Source organism: Ictidomys tridecemlineatus, chromosome 4 (assembly GCF_052094955.1).
Source record: "Ictidomys tridecemlineatus isolate mIctTri1 chromosome 4, mIctTri1.hap1, whole genome shotgun sequence".
NCBI lineage: Eukaryota > Metazoa > Chordata > Mammalia > Rodentia > Sciuridae > Ictidomys > Ictidomys tridecemlineatus.
In genome coordinates this window covers 103,935,749-103,954,309 of record NC_135480.1, presented here as the reverse complement: position 1 = coordinate 103,954,309, position 18,561 = coordinate 103,935,749, and the positions used below count along the sequence as shown (strand labels likewise).

The 18,561-nt window shown below is 49.8% G+C and overlaps 1 protein-coding gene across 1 annotated transcript in view; it reads right to left on the bottom strand.

Moving 5' to 3' along the window:
* Grik4 (glutamate ionotropic receptor kainate type subunit 4) overlaps positions 1–18,561 on the bottom strand; it is a 410,759-nt gene that overhangs the window by 84,067 nt on the left and 308,131 nt on the right. The window contains 2 exon segments of the mRNA XM_078047176.1: positions 9,555–9,659; positions 10,463–10,615. Coding sequence (XP_077903302.1) covers positions 9,555–9,659; positions 10,463–10,615 — 258 coding nt within the window.

Here is an 18,561-nt window from a genome sequence, read left to right as displayed (position 1 = left end):
TGGAGCTTGGGCCACTTCTGTTGGCTCTGACTACAAATGTCACCCTTCAATCATGCTCCTGTGGTACTAGGACCACACCTAGTTCAGGATTTCAGAAGTTAAGCTCCCTGGAGAAGGTTTGGAAGGACGCTCAGATCTCTTTCTTTTGGGGACAGATGCACTAAGCAAGTTTAAAATTTTCTTTTGCCTATACCCCAACTCCCTCTTTTTCTGACTTCTATAATCAAAACTCTCAGAGCCTTAAGTATTTTGGGGGGATGATCCAGTTGGCCTTCCTCATGTGGTGAGGGCATGGCAGAGTCTGCAAATAGGAAGACTCATCTGCCCTTCTCTCTCCCACCTCCCGGAAGACTGAAGATATTTCAAATGAGCTGCTGAGGAGAGAATTTGTCAGGGAACTTGGGCATGCTAGAGATTTTTCATCTTATAAGAAAATTACTGCCAAAGAACATGACTCAGTCAGGGCATGACTGGCTTCATTTGTTCAGCTCACCAAGTGAGAAGTACCTTGGGAAAGCTGCTCTACTAATCGCATAACTTTGAGCTCCAAGTGCAGGTGCCAGTTGAACTCATGACTTTGAAGAAGCCTCGAGGCTGAAGAAAGCTGATCATTCCCTGGCTCTCAGGAAGGCCGGTTGCTAAAGTCAGGAGAATGCTGGGGGCAAGGGAGGGTCAGCTTCTGAGCTTTCAGTGATGGGCTGGGTACCACTGGTGCGTAGCCCTCACTGGAAGCAGGCTGTGCTGGGGGCCATGGAGAGTGTGGGTCTGGGCCTCACTGTGCTCTGCACTCTGGGAAGATGGGGAATTCCTAGCTTGGAGAGTCAGTGCTCTGTCTGAGGCATGCCATGCTATGCAGGTACTTGATGTGCTGTGGCCTCTCTTAGGAACAGCTATCAGCTTCACACCAACCCAGAGTCACTGAAAAGTGGGACTGAATGTGAGGGAGTGGAGAAACAGATGGAGGTAGAAAGGACAAAGATTAGGGCTAGAGAACAGAGAAAGGGAGGGCAGGGAGGAGGCCATAGGAACCTTCTCGAAGCAAGGAGGGGCCACTTGGCAGAACTGATTTCTGCCAAGCATGGCTGACATGGCCTGGTCCTTGCAGTTCTCGTCCAGGGCTTCAGGAGTGACTGAAAGCCTTGCTCAGCCCAGCTTTGTCTTCTGTGCCCTGTGGTAGGCTACAAGCAAGATTCCAGGAATATTGCAAACAAAGATTGAGAAATATATAGATAGACATCCACCATGTGAGACCACAGAACTAAAATTTGCACAATATAATAGAATCCTCAAAGCACAGCTATAAACAATGTCCCATTTTGTGCTCAATAATTTTATGACGCACATGAAGCAGATATTATTATGATCATCATGTCTATTTTACTGAGGAGAAAATTTAGGAACCAAATGCCAAAAACTGTGAGATCTTGGCTTAACCCTGAGTCCTCTGTTGCTAAAACCTAGGTTCTTCCCACTAAGCCATACTGCCTGCCCCTACCAGGCTCCCCACCCACCCTGAAGGTGAATGCATGGCCTGCTGGCAGTCCTCGATCTCTGGCCAGGGGTCTGCTCCACTTCTCTTTAGAGCTGGCTGCTGCAGGCGGCTTCAGGAGATGGAATTAGCAGGTCGCCCTCTTCCAGCTCCCCCAGGCATGAGCTGGCTGAAGAGGCACAGAAAGGAGTCACTGGGAACTGGCAAACTTCCCCAGGCTGATCTCAGGCAGAAGCGTGATCGGGCACATTACACGAAATATATTTAAAACGCAACACTTCAGAATCCTGCTCCTCTGCCCAAAAGCAGCCCCCTGTTCAAAAATTTAAGTAGCTTTAATTTGTTTGCCGGCTGATGTGTGAATAAGTTTCTGCAGTCAGTGAATTTTCCATCAAGGCTGATAAGCAGAAATTTCCTATGCTTTGGGACAAAGAACCAGGGCACTAGAGAGGCCAGAGGAGAGAGAAAGCCCTTCAGAGGTCATCTGCCTTTGACCATTGGTCATTCCTGAGGTGCCAGGAGAGCCAGATCCTCACAAGAGAAGATAAGGAAGTCTTCTAAAGAACCATGGGAGCCCTGCTCTTAGAGGAAGAAAATGGAAAGAGAGAGAAATGGATCAGTGATTCAAGGGACGTTTCATTTGTATTTTTTAGAGTACCAGTTGCCAGCAGGGAGGTTTGGCCCATGAAATCTCTCTTGAACAAGTTGGGGAGCCGTGGCTTTAGAAGACTCTGACAACCAAACCCTCAGATCCTGGGGCTCCACTGTCCCTGTTGGCTCTGAGCTCCTTAAGACCTGGAAGGCACCTGCTGTGTGCAACCCTCCCTGCGACCCAGTGAGGCTCTGCACAGCCCAGGCCCTGCTCACTGCTGCACCCACTCTAGCAGGGCAGTGCTGGCTCACACTGAAAGAGTCTCCAGGCCCAGAATGACAGCAGTGTGAGGGTGCTACAGCACAGGAAGGCACAGGGGGACAACACACAGGGCACATCATCCGTGTCTGCAGGAGCGTCAGGAAAGACTTCCTGAGCTGAGTGCTGGGGAGGAGTGGCCAGGTGCAAAATGAGTGGGCACAGAGATCTGTGATGGTGTGCAGGCGTGGACTGCGAGACGGCCTGGTGTGTCCAAGGAAACCATCATCTAGGATGGCTGGGGCAGTGTGGGAGTGGGGTGGGCAGGAGAGGAAGCTCAAGGCAAGCAGGACACTGCACATTTCAACCTGAAAGCAAGCGGGGGTTCCTGAGGGGTTTTAAGCCCAGGAATGAGACTTTCACCTATGCATTCTCTGGTGGAAAGGTTGGCCTAGCTGACCTCCAGCTCTGAGAATTTATGACATTCTAAGAGATGGTGTCAACTATTTTAAACTTCATGTCAATTCCCCTTCTCCGAGCTCCTTAATTAAAAAGAAGAAATAAGTGACTTCTCAGTCACCTTCAAAGCAGCCCCCAAACCACCCTCCCTCACCCCGATCTGCTGCCTCTCAGTTTCTTCATCAAAGGCAAAGCTGCTCAGGCTGGCCCGGGGGGGATGGCAGGCCAAGCAGCCTCCCCAGCTGGCCCACTCTCATAGGTCTGTCCCCCACTGGGGAGCTGGCACTCTGAGGCTGCTCATTTGCAGCAATCAAACCCCCACCCCAGTGCTCAGAGCCAGGTCCCAGCAAGGCAGCTTCAAAGGATCTGCATATTTATGGTAAACTCCTTCCTCAAATTGAAAATGCATTAGACGGTGGCAATCAGGCCCTTCTTGGAGCTACCTCCCCCACTGGCAACCTGTGTGAGCCTTGATGGCTGTTCTTAGCGCAGAAGGGACTGATGCTGTCATGGAGGAGGCTCATAATAAGAGGGCTGGGAGCAAGGGCACAGATGACGGGTGGGGCCTCTCTACGGAGGTGACACTCTCTTTGCTGTTCCTCCAGTGTCATGTGACGAATGCATCAGTGCAGAATCTCCCCTGAGATGGGGCATTTTGAAGTCTTCTGTAGTTCTATGTTGGAGTGCGTTTGAAGTGGGCGAAGGGGTCAGAAGATGGGGACCACCAGAGCAGATCCCACAAGCAGCTCTGTTCAAATTGCCTTCAGAGTAACAGAAGCACTTCCTGGTGGCCCCACTGTATAGGGTTGTAATAAGAAATGCAGCCGCCTCTGTACCCATCAGGGGTGCTGCAAAGCAAGCTCTACCATTGCCAAGACTCCTCAGGAAAGGGGCAGACCGGCCTCTTTGTGGATTGTGTCAGGCAAGATGGCGGCAGGGAAGATTGAAGACATGCAGGCTGCCATTGCAGCTATGGGGGACAGGAGGTTGGATCCTGATTTCCAGAAGCTTCTCAAGAGGACCTTAGATCCCCAAGTTCCTGGCTTGGAGAGGTGATTCAGATAAGCTATCCTCCTGCCTCTGATAAAAACCACACTCAAATCACTGAGACTGACCCCTTGAAAACCAAGATTATATCTGCTTTGGAAAACAAGATAAGGCAGTCAACTTATAAGACATTTTACTTGCCTTCCCCTGGCCAACCCTGCTAGTCTCTCCATTTCCATAGGAAGATTGTTAAAGGGATTGGTGGTTCAAGGAAAGGGTGGCTCAGGTCTAGTTTCCATGAAAAGTCCATGTGAACTAGACTGGGGAAGATGGCAACCAGAGTAATTAATTGACCCTACTGCCCAGAGTTCAGAAGAAAATTGAAAACAAACTTCAGTAAGCAAGCTAATTCAGCAGATAGAAATTGGGTGTTCAGTTTGAGGTGACTGGTAGTTCCACAGAGCCTCAGTTTGGGGCCCTGGATCATCTGGAGCCTTGCGTCTTGATAGAGAACTAAACAAACAAAAAATCATCCATGGTGAGAGATTTGTAAGACACGACATGTTGGGAATAGGTGCAGGCTGCTTCTCAAGGAAAAGAAGAGGAGCATGATTAGAACACTGTACAGTCATCACTGGCTACAACTTCTGCCTTCCCCAAAGATCACAAGCTCTGAAATAGATTGTGACTCATTTTCATGCATTCCCAGCCTTCGACAAAGAGTAAATGTGAAAAGATTTTAGTCTAAATTCAGGAATGAAAGAATGAATGAGTGACGTAAGATCAAACTGTTTTTATACATCTGAGAGCTTTTAAGAAAGGAGAAGCAGATTATTCTAGGATGCTCCAGAGGGCGGAATTAGGAAGTAGAGTTTGACCCAGTGCCTGGAAAAATCTGGAATGTGGCCTGAAGAGATGGTGAATTCCCCAGCCCAGGACATGCTCACAGGGTGGCTGGGGGCTGTCTCTCACGCACAACACAGAACATTTTTGCATTGGTTTGGAAATTTCATGGAGCAGCCTTCCAGGTCTTCTCCTAGCCTCGAAAATAAAATTAAAAGGGCTGGGGTGCAGCTCAGTTGTAAAGTGCCTTGGACTTTGAAGAAGCAAGACCCAAACTCAGTTCTTCAGTCTGGCACTTAGTGAGTCTATGAATATGGATACATTTCTTTATCTCTCTGCCTCTGTTTTTTTTTTCCATCTACAAGATGAGAGAATAGCTTTCATGCAGGGTTGATAAAAGGATGCAAAAATTTAAATATGTATGTACACCACTCAGCACGGTCCCTCACATAGGCGACAATGAATGCCATCTATTATTATTGTATCAGTCGAACCAGCCTTCCACATAATTATAAGAAGGCAGAAGAGAGCCATGGGAATCTAGTTCCAATAATCCTTGGGCTCAGATGGCCAAATGTGGAACCAGATGTGGACAGGTTACCATCTTCACTGCACTTGGGAAGAAAACTGAGGTACCCATCTCCTGGTCCACAGTGAACCAATAGGAAAAGAGTAGATTCATACCTTTAGCTCTGGATGTCAAACCCCACAGGCTTAATTAGAGCCTGATAACCCATTTCCGATCCTCTGGGGCTAAGAATCTCTGATCTCCAGACAAATAAATGAAGAAATTAAGGGCCTTCTAACGCCATGCTTCTTTTTTCTCTACTCTCTTTCAGGCAGAACTTCTTCCAGATCAGAAAGGGGACCGTGCTGTGCCCATATTACCCAGGATGCCTTCTTGGGGAGGAGAAGGGGAACATTGGGTGAGAATGGGAATCTCACATGGGAAGAAATGGAGCATGGACTGAGGCAACATTATCGACTTCTATGCTCACACATGCAAAATCAGGAGATGGTCCAGGTTCAGAATGTCACAGATACCACAGGAAACACGTTCGCCCAAACATGTTCCAGTGGAAGCTCCCTGGAATCCCAAAATGGGAAATGCTCTCTGAGCCGAATCAAAATAGTAATTTTTTAAATAGTAAAAAAATAACCCTGAATTCTGAAAGACTATTTTTAAAATGGTAATAATCCCTTAATCAGCCACTGGCAGGGAATATAGTATTTGGTTCAGACATTTTACCAATTACAACCCACTGGGTCCCTGCGTGGTGCTTTCTAAATAATCAAAACCAGCTCTTAATAGTCACTTGCCTAGGCGGGCAGAGAAAGAGTAAAACCAGATCCGAATAAGAAGATGCCATTACTAAAGAAGACCCAGTCCAGCAGGTCGTAAGAACCAGGAGACCAGGGAAGTGGGAGAGTCAAGGGCATGGGCTTTGGAGCTGGACAAACCTGAACATAGATTCCAGTGTGCCCAAGTCCTTGCTGATAGCAGGATGTGGGCCAATGGCCTTACCCTTGAGTAAGACTCGAGCTTTCTTCTTGTTGAACTGGGAACTGGCCTATTGTGAAGGGTCCTTCTCAAGACTGCAAAGTGCACATGTGACACCTGGCACTCAAAAGATATTTCCTTTGCTCCATGTCACTTGCCCTCCCCTGCCAGCGTCACCTTGGATAGAATTGGGAGATTGTTAGGGCAGAGATATTGGCATTCCTTCCTTCCGCCCTGGAAGAGAAGCACGATTAATTATCTCTTCCTAAACCATTTCTTCATCCTGCAATAAGCAGGGGAAGGACACCTGTCAAGAGGTGAAGACTGGGTGGTGATTGGGATGGGACCTGGGGACCAGCGTTGCGAAGCTACATCTGTGCCCATGACACATCATGCACAGTATCTACTTGGTACCAGAACCAGACAGAAGCAGCAGGACATTCATCAGATTTTCCGAAGGAAAAAAAACAGGTCATAAAAAGGATTTTCACCATCCACTTTGTAAGTTCAGCCAGGAGTGTGTCTCTTGGGGCAGCCAAAGGTCAAAAACATCACATCCTCTTTAATGGTCACTTGTGTGGCAGATTAGCTCAGAAGAGTGGGGTGAGGTGCAGGGAGATCAAACAGGAATTTTACTCTTGCTAAGGCAGGATTTGCCAAAGGGTAACCTGTGGACCACTCACATCCCAATCTTCCATCTAGGTGCCAGTTAAACAACAGATTCTGGTTTTACTAATCAAAAGATATAGTCGTGAGTTCCTGTGGGGCTACTGGGAGCTGCTGTTAAAGGGAAGTGAGCCACTACAAAGGAAGCCTTAGGGTAGAGTCTGGGGGATGCAAGGTGGGTGCTGGTGGTTTATGATATTGATTCTTATGTATGGATGGTTGGGTACTGGGGTTTGAACATAGGACCTAGAACATGCTAGGTAAGTACTCTCCACTGAGCTACATCCTCAGCCCTTTTTCTTTTATAATGAGACCAGGTCTCCCTAAATTGCTGAGGCTGGCCTCAAACTGTGTCAGCCTCCTGCTCAGCCTCCAGAGTCATGGGCATACACCACCATACCCAGCATGATGATGACAATTCTTAATGATCCAGGCAACCTTGTGGCCTCACAGCTGGCAGAAGTGTGTCTGAGTGGCAGCCAATGTAGAAGCACAACTCAGGTGCAGAGAGACTTTGAGCCATCTGCTTTCAAGTGAGAGGCAAGACCAGGGCCACTGGAGTTGTCCCTGGATAGGAGGAGTGCTGGAGGTGGGTTCTTTCCAGGGTCACTCCTAGAGCAGGAATGAGGTCCAAGAGGAATTTTTCGATGCCTGAGAGGGGCTTCTATGGGTGGGTGGGGGGCTGGCGCAAGCAGGACATTCTCCCTGCCCTTTCAGACCTTTGATTTCTTCGCACCCACTTCCTTGCCCTGTTGTAGTCTTCCTTGGAGTACTTACTGCTTTTGACCTAATGTTAATTGTGTTTGTACACCTGTCGTCTGTCCCCTACTAGCATACATACTCCACAAAAGCAGACACTTTCTCTTAAAAAACCCTATACCTAGAAGGCAGGCCAGCACAAAGAAGGGGCTCAACAAGCACTTCTTAAAAGAATGAATGAATGGTCTTCATTTTGCATCCCCCAAGCATATCAGAGCTCAGGGAAAAGCCTGCCTGACAATTTCCCACAGGCTGGCAGCTTACTTATCAGGGACTGATGAGCCCGAGGGCATGATTTGAGTTTAATAACCCAAAATTGAAGTTATTTTTTCCTGTGTCACTCTTGTTCACCAGACCGTGAGCTCTTTCTCAGTGTAGGGACTGTCTCTTTCAGCTTTGTTTCCCCCAGGCCCAGCACAGTGCCTGACACATAGTACACGCTCAATAAATGATTGGTTAGATCAATGGAACAACCACTCTGTGATATTCCATCCCCATAGTTTTCTGGCTGTGCCCATTTAAGAAGCTATGAAAAATGGTGGTTGTTGCTTAAAGATCACATAGCCCCAGCTCAGAGCTGTGAGGACCTGATAACAGAGTTGGCACCAGGGTTGGGGCCATCTCCCTCCATGGGGGACTTATTGTCTTCCAAGAAGGGTGATCTTACAAAAAGTGTTCTAATCATTGCCCTTCTACAAGGAACTCCACTGGATACGTGAGAAGGGCTGAGGAGGACTCCCCATGAGCACAGTGTGGGAGGCAAATATGACGGCTCTATGGTACAGATGTTCATCCACCCAAGCTGAGGCACCTGATGACTGAGTGCATTCCTGGGCCCCACCCTAGACCACCCCACTCTTGTGGGGTGGAGCCTAAAAATTTGCATTTGTGCACATTACCAACGTGATTCTGATGCATAATTTGCCATCATGGTTAGAAATGTGGAATCTACTGGGAGGTGTAGATGGGCCCCAAACCAGCTCTCCTGTGTCCAGTGCTCTTCACTGAGGACAAGTCAATCAGTCTCCCGGAGCCCCAGTTTCCTCACTAATAGTGAGAGCATTAACAAAATGCACCTAACTCTGTAGGGTTCATTAGAGAATACATGTTATGTGGCAGCCCACGGTGAGTGCTTACTAAGTGAGAGCTGCCATCGTTATGCTGGTGATGGTGACATGAAGACGGTGATTCTTCCTCATCTGCTAGAAGGGGGGACCCTGCAAGCCCCGCAGGGAGCATTCCCTGGCTCAGCCACGTGGATAGTCAAGAGGCTCTTTAACATGCCTGTTTCCTGCTGTGATTAGGACCTGCCTCCCTATTTCCAGGCTTTTCTAAGGTTGGAGAAGGGCTCCTAGACAGGAAGTTGATTATTAGGGTGGTGGGGAGGATGAGCGACTTGAGAGACACTCGGAATGGCTGTCAGAATCCCTGATCCCTCTGATGGAGGAGGATCCGAGAAAAGGTAAGAAGGTTAACGAAGGAGAATGAGAACAGGAGTAGGAAGCTGAGAGGAGCCAGGAAGGACAGAGCAGCCCTGCGATGATGGGAGCAGACAGGAGAGGAGGGGTTGATTGGCATGAGGTGGGGCTGTGGGTTGGCTGGAGACGAGCTGAGCTGACGGGAGAGATGGGCCTCCACTCCATCGCCGAAGGGCCTCCTCAGCCCATCTGGGATCCAGTCTGTGCTTCGCCAGTGGATCCCTGGAATCTCATGGATTCCACAGTTAGGGTAAAAATCAGTGAGTAGAATAATCCAAAAGAGGGGACAAGGACAGGGAATTCCTTCCTTAAGTGACACCATTCCCCTTCTCACCCCATTGGTCACCTCCCTCTGTGACACTGTGCTGGCTGACCTGGTGCAGGAGGGGGACATCAGTGCTGTGCAAGACCCTGCCTGGGATGCAGCCTGCTATTCTAGCAAGGAGTTAAAGAAATGGGCCAGGGACAGAGACAGGAACAATGGGGTGGGGTCTGTCACCACAGCAACGCAGCCAGGCTTACCTGTCGAAAGCCATTCCTTGTGAACTGTAAGATTTTCAGGGCGTAGTTGGACCTCTGGCCTTTGCTGTTGAATTCAATGTGGCCGGTGAGACCTTCCAATTCTACCTGTCCAAGAGAGAGTGAGTTACAGCACCAAAGAGGCCCCACATGCCCTTGGCTCCAAGCAAGCATTCCATGGGCTTTGGGGGATGTCCAAGAAAGGAGAAGTCGCTGAGACACAGTCTCCTGCCCACCCACATCCAATAACCCCATGCCAATTCGATTTCAATACAAGTCAGGATGCCAGCTTGAGCTCAGAGTCCCTCTGCCCCTTCCCTAGGGACCTGTCCGTAGCATTTATTCTCTTTGGGCAGGTGCTCACCACCTCTCAGCCTTCAGGAAGCCAGGATGCCCCTGCAACTGACTCAAAAAACACTAAGCCCAAGACCCTCTGCACCAGGCCTCTCTGTCAGGAGATGTCTTACTTGTGGGTGGAAATCCATGCTGCTCCCCAGAGGAAGCGTAGCCATGGAGAGGACCATGGGAGAACCCAGCACTGAGCTAGAAGTCTCCAGGCTGCAGCTTCTGGAGGCCTCACAGGCTCCAGGGTGAGGGTCTTCCCAACTGTGCAGAGTTTTGCTTAAAACCGTTGCTGAGCAGAGACGTCAGCTTCCAAGCCTGGCTTTCAGGACCCCTTAGTAGTCGAAGGTTCAAGGGTCATTGTCTTTGGAACAAACTTGCCATGTATTCTCAGTGGGCATTAGGTATTAGTGACCCATGATCCAGTCAACCAGGGCCACCATAGATGACTTTATGTAGGACTGTGATCTACCTACTGGGAAGCCTGGAGCTGAAGGGCTTCCTTGTGTCTTGAACCAAGCATCCCACCCCATCAAACTAGGCTGGGCAGACCCTCAGCTGCTCCTCACCATGCGCAGGTAGTTCATGAGGCTGGTACCATGCTGCCAGATCTGGGCTGAGCCGCAGGACAGGGGCTTCACGCCGATCTCCTGGCTCCGATTCAGTTCCTGGACCGCTGACACCACAGCATAGACGGCATCAAATAGCAGGGCTGAGGACAGCTGGGGGAGGTAGGAAGCAAGGAAGAGAGAGGAGTTGATGAGATGCAGAGATATGGAGGAAAGAGGAGAGAGAAAAAAAGAGAGAGAAAGGAAGGAAGAAAAGGAAAGCAAAAGAAAGGGGAAATAAGGGTGCATTGCCACTGCCCTCGGCCCACCCTGTATCTGGGCTTGCACTTCTGCTGACTGCCCAGGCTCTTGTCCACAGGCACTGTGCAAAGCCTTCTCTGGGATGGAAGCATCAAGCTACCCGTGTGGGCTCCAAATGACTCCAAGGATATGCCCCCCAACCCCTGGGGAAATTGCAACTTCCATTGTTCCCAGGAATTCCCAAGAAGGAGGTGGGGCTGCTTATCTCAGGCACAGGGAAGGAAACTGACCACTTCCCTCAGCTTAGCCTATTCTACTAGGCTTAGTGGAAGATCACTTCCTCCTGGAAGCCCCCAAAGATGCTGTTTCTTCCTAAATATACCTAGAATTAGTGTCTAACTTGTACTGTTCAATCTGACAAGTATATTTGAAGCACAAGGTAAGTTCAGAAGAGGAGGGGCCTCCTCCTGTGATATTCCACAGAAGGATGTGGAAGGAAGGAGCAGGGAGAGAGGACACCAATCAGGGTAGCAGAGGACTGAGTGAGATGGACCCACCGAAGTCTGTAGGGGTCCAAAAAAGGGAGATGTCTTTTGGGTGATCAAGAGAACACATCGTGGAGGATGCCACACTGGATGGGAGCACTGAGGATTTGGGTGACACATTATTGGATATGAGGGTGGGGAGCAGCTAGCGAGGAAGAAATGCAAAGACTAGGAGATGGAAAGTGTGGAGCACCCCAGGAGGGAGCCGTGAATCAGATTCATACACGGGTCATATTGTGGACCGCCTTAAGCCATGGTAGTGTCCATATTTCCATCTTCCCTATTAAAACGCAAGCTCCTTAGGGCACCCAGGACCTTAATGTCTCTAGGCTTCATGGCAACTTGCATAGGGTCTGGCAGGTGGTTGGTTCCCAAGACCTATTATTTGACTTCACTATTGGCCGACAGATGCCCACAGCCCAGTGAGTTAATCTATGGTTACAGCCTTTGGAGAGGGGAAGCCTGAGGTGTTTGGGTTCAGGTGGTGACAGCAGAGACTCCTGTCCTTGGGACATTTCAATCTAAGAAGGAAATAATAATATGCTGAGTTAATGTTCACAAGGTCCCTGACCAGAAATACCTACCAAGTGTAAATTGTGGTCAACACAGTTCAGGGGCCCTGGGGGTGCTCCAGGAAGGCAGGTTGAGCCCTCCCAGGAGGAGTGAGGTTGAGGGACTAGAAGCCCATGCACGATCCCATTGCAAGGTGAGTTTCTTCATAGAATTACCATGTCCCCCTTCAGTACTGCCCTTCCAAGACTTTCCTTTGGACTGAAGACTACTTTTTAAGGACTACCTTTTTAAGGACTGGCAGAGCACTCTCCCATGTGACAGACTTCTTACAACTGGCCTCCCACCTGGCCAGATTCTACAACAATGGCCCCTCCAAGGATGGAGGAAGCCCACCTAATGTTTCTTCAAGCCCTCCAGAGAAAACATGCTTGGCATGAGATAGCAAAGTACAGAGGAAAGAGCCTGGAAGCAGAACTTCAACCCGGAGTCCAGACCCCAGTCCCTCCTTTGGGTGCTGAGTTGACCCTGAGCATCTTGAACCTTGAACCTCTCAAAATCAGTGACAGTTCCATATTTATAAGAGACACAGCAGTCCTTGCCTCACAAGGCTGTAAAAGCATTCTGTAACAGCAGGGATCAGGGATCAGCCTTCCTGAGAGCAGGGACCTGCACTGCCAGGTCTGCCAGGTGTTGGCAGGTGCTCAGGAAACAGGCTGGCTGAATGCAGTCTCGGGGGAGCAGCAGAAATGGGGAGCTACAAGGTCAGAAGACAGGCTGGGCAGAGCGCCTTATTTCCTGTAGTTTGGGGCCAGGAGACCTATCAGGGGAACTGGGTGAGCTGATTTTAGCCAATCTCTTTCAAAGGCAGTTACAGGAAACACAGACAACACAGTTTCTCTAGTCCAAGTTCACCTGTGCGGCAAAAATCACCTGGCCAGGGAATCCCTTCTTCGCCCCCCCCCTCTCCCTCTCTCTTGCCTTCCTTCTTCCTCTGCTTCTTTTCTTTCTTCCCACTCCGGTGCCCCCACCCTCTGGCAGGCACCCTAGACCTCAAATTTCCCCTGACTGACTCAGTCAATGAGGCCAGCCCTCCTCTCTGTCCTCTGGTCCTGAATCTGCCTATGACCCAAACACCAAGCAGACAAGGGTACCCAAATCCCTGATCAGGACCAGAGGAGAATCCTATGGCCCTGCCGAGCGAGGCTGAGCCAGGCTGAGCACTCCTGCGAATCCTCCTATCTATCACCCCTCCTCAACCCCACTGCCCTTCCCCTTGGCCACCTAGCTCCTTCCTCATTTGATTCAAGGCTCACCTGCATGGCACCTGGTGCTCCTCCGAGAGCCTACAACTTTCCTTGTCCCTTGCACATAATTCATTTTCCCCCAGGCCTGTGTGGTTCTTTTATTAATGGGCCTCTCACATTTCCTCGCCAAGAGGAGAAATGGAAATGATGAATGCCACACGCTCTCCCTTTCCAGCGTGCACAAGCATCTCCCTCAGGGGGAGCTAGTTACCTTTATTGCTATTGGCTTCCAGAGCCTTCAGTTTGGCTATTTAAGTGATACTGTAAACCAATTCCTGGCCCGCCCTCTCCCTTGCCTCCCAGTTACTCTCTCCATTCTAAGATTCCCCAGATCACAGTGTCTGAGCTGGAAAGGATCCTAGAAATCAACTAGTCAGGCTCTCGTATTACAAATGGAGAAACTGAGGCTGAAGGAGTTCTCTTGCCCAAGATCACCCAGCAAGACAGCACAGGGCCACAACTGGACCCCTGCACCCCTTTGTCCAGTTTGGTTTCTTCCTAATTCTGTAGCCCTGTTTTCCTACCCACTGCCCACAGGGTGGCCCTAGAGAAGCCTAGGTAATCCACTCTATCAGATTTATTCTTGTGCCAGGATGACTTGGAACAATCTTTCAAGACATGGTCACCTTCTCCACAACAGATAAGAACACTGGGCACCTGGGCCACAGAGGAATGTTGGGCAGGCTCCTCTGATGCCCTGGCTTTGGGTCATCACCCAGTAGCTTCCTGGCATCCCTGGCCATTTGTCCTCACATTAACTCAGGTAAGAATCATTAGCTGAGACACATTCTCCCTTTCTTTCCCCCATTTTGTTTAGGTGCCTCCCCTCCCCCCACTACCAGGAGCTTCAGAGGAGGCTGACCCAGCCCCAGGGTGTTAGAGTCTGTAAACAAGTCTGGATGGCGCCTGGCATTTTGCCAGAGGGAGTGATTTGTGAGGTGGCGTCAGCGAGCCATTAAGTGTGGAGATTTCTTATTGGTTGACTGCTGTATCTAGTTTATGCTAATTAAGATAAGCTGTGTGGAATGTATATATACCCCTCCTGTCCTAGAATAAACGGTTCCCACTCCTGTTGTATCAATGTACACAAGTTGTTCGTCACCCCCCAGTTATTTTGCTGCAGCCGGACTGTGGCACCAGGGCCCAGGTGAGCCTGAGTGATCCCAATCTCCTCATCCCCCTGCCAACATGTGATTCAGGACAAGTGACCCAGTTCAAACCAATGAGGGAAGAGCTGAGGTCTGGAGAGAGGAGTCTGCTTCTCAGGAGCGTTCTGTGTCCTAGGAGAGAGTCTTTGTTCCTGCTTTAGACACTTCTGCATCTGGGGAGATGCCTAGAGCAGCTTCAGCCAACTGGGGCCCTAGCCTGAGCATGAAGTTGTCACCAAGGGTGACCAAGCAGAGATGGAAAACATGTGGGTCTCCAACCACATCACTCTGGAGTCTTGCTGAGCCATGTGACACCACCCTGCCTTTTGTGCACAGGGAATTTTAATTAGCGTTTCTATTACAGGAAGCTGAGAGCACACTAACTGGTACGGAGGCTCTGGGGATCCTGGTCTCTCAGGAGAATTGTCGAACCAGGTCCCCAGGGAGACTTGGGCCTCAGCCCCCTCAAGGAGGGGCCTTCCTGGGTGAGGCTGTGCGCTAGTCCCTAAGAGACCATCAGGACTCCACACCAGCCGAGGAAGCTCGCTCTGCTGTTCCGCACATCCTCCACCAAGCCCCCAGCTTGCTCCTGCCACCTGTTGTCACTGTTCCCACTCCATCTGGGATGTGGTTTTCTTGGCTGATGCTCTTATTAGCACACGAGCCGGATGCTGGGAAATCAGCTTGTGCCTGTTTCCAATGTCCTTTGGCGCCTCCAATTCTGGGGCCTTCAAGATACTCCTAGTAATTACAACACCAGCTGGGGATGCGAGGAGGGGGTGGAGGGTGGGGAGCCGGTAGAAGGAAAGTCATCAAGACTCCTGTCTCACCTCCGCTGATAAATTGCCTTCAGAGCTGACATGGGTGATATGTCCCAAGTAGGTCTGGACTTCACAGGTCTCCACAGTTCAGCCTGGGCTGATGGAGCTGATCCCTTCTAAGTCATGAACATCCTTCTGCCCACACCCCAACCTTGGTTCAGTCTCCTGAGGGTCCTCCCCTCATTACCAGACTGCCCCTCTTTGGCAGGCTCCTGGCCATCCAGCCTCTCATTACCACTCTGAGAACTCGCCCCCACTCCTCCAATCTCCGGACTCCTCCCCTTGCCCAGCTTCACCTCCCAAGGTGTGAAGAGCTGAAATTGCTCTGCCTCATCAGTTTCCCCTCTCATTGTTGTTCCACATCTCCATCCTGAAGCGTCTCTTTGCTCTCCTAATTGCTTTCTCCCTCTGCTATTATTTACTAATTTAGCTCTGGAAAGCATTTGGGACCGCAGTCAGGGAAAGCGGTTCCCATCACAAAAACCCTAGTTTCTGTCTCCACTTCTGGGCACAAGGGAAGGGGGTGTCTCTGCTCCTCCCTCCTTTCCCACTGCCTTCCCTTCCATTTCCTTTTCCCCTCACGATCCCCCTCTCTCTTTCCGAGGTCTCTGTTCCTCCTCTGTGCATGCACGTGCCTGTTTTTGTCTCCGTGTCTGTCCCTGTCTCTTCTAAATATTAAATCCTCCAGCTCAATCCTCATTTAAAATCCTCTCCTCTATCTTGGCACCAAAATGTTGTTTGGCAAGAAACCCTCGACTCCCTTGTTTTTATATTTTCATTTGGTTCTTCATTGTTATTTTCTTTTGAGCTGTTTGCAAATTGTTTCGGGGAAAGAAAGACTTTGTATAAATTAAGATGAATCAAGTCTGACTCAGGGAGTTCTGGTTGGATTCCTTCCCCCTCCCTTGAAATGAAATCGGAATAACTTCTAGACACACACCTGTAGCCCTCGTCTCTCCCTGAGCCTCCGAAGCCTGGATTCCCAGGATCCTCTTGGATGCCCATTTGTTGCTGAACCTCTGTAAGCTTAAACTCTGCCCCTCACCCAGGATATAATAGCAGGGCAAGAACCATTAAAAATCTCATGGAATAGTTCTTACAATCTGGATTTTATTCAATGAAATAAACACTTAATTACAAACATCTGCTTTAGCCTAAATTCTAATTACTTAATCTAGCCATCTGTAATTTTAATGATTTCCCACGATTTTCGTTCTTTGCAGTGTGATTAATGGGAATGGCATATGAAACTAGTGGGTGTGTGTCTCTGCTCACGACACTCCCTTTTCTGTTTGCAAGGTCCCCAGCAGGCAGGACGCATCTTTGCAGACTGCTGTGGGCCACCTGGCAGGTCCTGCTGCAGGGGAGGCTACCCTGAGTTTTCTCCCTGGTTCCCTTGGGCTCCAGACACTCCATTCCACTGATGCCCTTAGACCTGGGCTCCCTGTCCTGCAAGCTCCACCTGGAATATGGAAAGTGGGGGGGGGGGGAGACCCACACACAAAAGGAAAGGAGAAAATGCCACAAGTGGGGAACATCTGGAGTAGGAGACGGAAAGGAGATCACAGGGGGAAAGGGGGGAGTGAAGGGAGAATATGGGAGCAGGCAAAGAAAGAGCATGGGCCTGAGATGGAGAGAGAAGGGAGAGGAGGAGGGCGAGGAAGGGAGGAGCGGGGAGGAATGAGACCATCCCACCAGGCAGGAGCGGGTTGCAGTGTTTTCGCAGAGCAGGATGGGGGAGGCAGACCAGGCTGTGTGTTCCTGGAACTCCTTCGCCTTCCAGCTCTCTGTCAGGAAAGAGCTGGGCTGTTTGTGCTGGGAATTCTCAGCCCCCAGACAGACAGGAAGAGGACGCCTTTCAAAAGGTAGGCTGCTAAAGTGAGAAGCTAGAGAGAGATGTGCCGCTATTGTCACTGCTGTGAGCTTCCCTTGCGCTCTCTTTGAGGTGACAGTGTCTGGAACACCTCCCATCCCCCCTCAGAGGCCATCACAGAGACAGACGTGGCTGGAAGGTTCTCTGGCACCAAGGGAGAGATTTCGACTTCTGGTTCAGGCTGTATTAAAGCGTAGACCTCGGGGTGACCCTTATGTGCCACCTGGCTCTTTGGTGCCTCGGTTTTCTCATTTGTCATATGAGACTGTATGACTGCCCTTAACTGTTACTAGGATGCCACAAAGAGGAGAAAAAGTCATGGCTGGGTAATTTTCTGGGGAGTGCTACAGTAGCTCTGCGTGGAGGTGAAAGTCATGACCATGAGTGCCCCAGGCTCCTGAGCAACACATGACCAGCCAGAAAACAGGAGGGCTGGGTGGAGAAAGCCCAGTGGGGTACAACCAGAGGGACCTGGAGGTCCAGGTCTGAGGCTGCCTGGTCCTCCTACCAGCCCCCTCCAGGCCTCCAGTAAGGCCACAGCTTTCAATCCCTGCAGGGGATGGACCCTCCAGAGAGCACCCCAGCTGCCCGAAGCCCCCCAGACATCCTGGGAACATGAACTGTGGAGGCCATGGAGGTCTGAGAACGGAACTAGAAAGAAACAGATGAGGCTAGGGTTTCTACCTTTTACACTGCTCTAGGCAGCCTCCACACCACGGGAGAGCCTCTCCAGCTCCATTGAGCAGGGCAGCTCTGGCCCGGATGCTGCATACCCTGCCCACTGTCTTATACACAGAAAATGAGCAGCAAGTCACAGTTATATGTCAGAACACGATGGGGTTATGTTCTGACAAGTGCATCATTAGTCAACCGTCACTGTTTGACCATCACAGAGGACACTTACACAAACCAAGATGATCACCAAGTCACCGCATGGTATAACTATGGGACACTGCTGTTCTGTGACCCATGGTAGGCCAAAACAGTGCTATGCTGCTCACGACTATATTGGCTTCCCTGTTCTGGGAAGGCTTCTCTGGCCGCTACAGGCGGAGGGATTCCCTGCCTTTCCTGCAGGAGTCATGTGTCTCCAGAGCATTTTCTTAGAGGTGGAGGTGGATCCACTCCCCACGGTGCACCTTGGAGGACAGACAGCAGCTTTGTCCCTTCCCCACCTCTGCACTGCGTGATGAGCCCCAATTCCTCACCTAGCCCTGAATCCAGGCATTCAGGCCCTTTGCACGTGATATTTCTTTACCATCTAAAAAGAAAGACTACAGTTCCTCACACTCTGACTTTGTCCACATGTGTTTTTTTTTTTGGTGAACAAAACAGGTGCAACAAGAACAGGATCCTAATTAGAAATAACTCATACTCCATTGTATGTACCCTACGTCAAAATACACTCTACTGTCATGTACATCTATGACAAAAAAAAAATCCTGGCAGGGCAGTTTTGATACAGGGGCTATTTGTTTTCTAAAAGAATTATTAAAATAATCATCTTTCTTCTTGGAAAAAAATAATATATAGAAAATTTTCTCCAATATAGCATCTTATTCTCTATACTTTATCATCTTATTGTCACCTGTAGGTATTCTAGGCCCAGTAAGTTATAATTGCTGCATTATGCAGCTGTCTTTTCTATCAGAAAA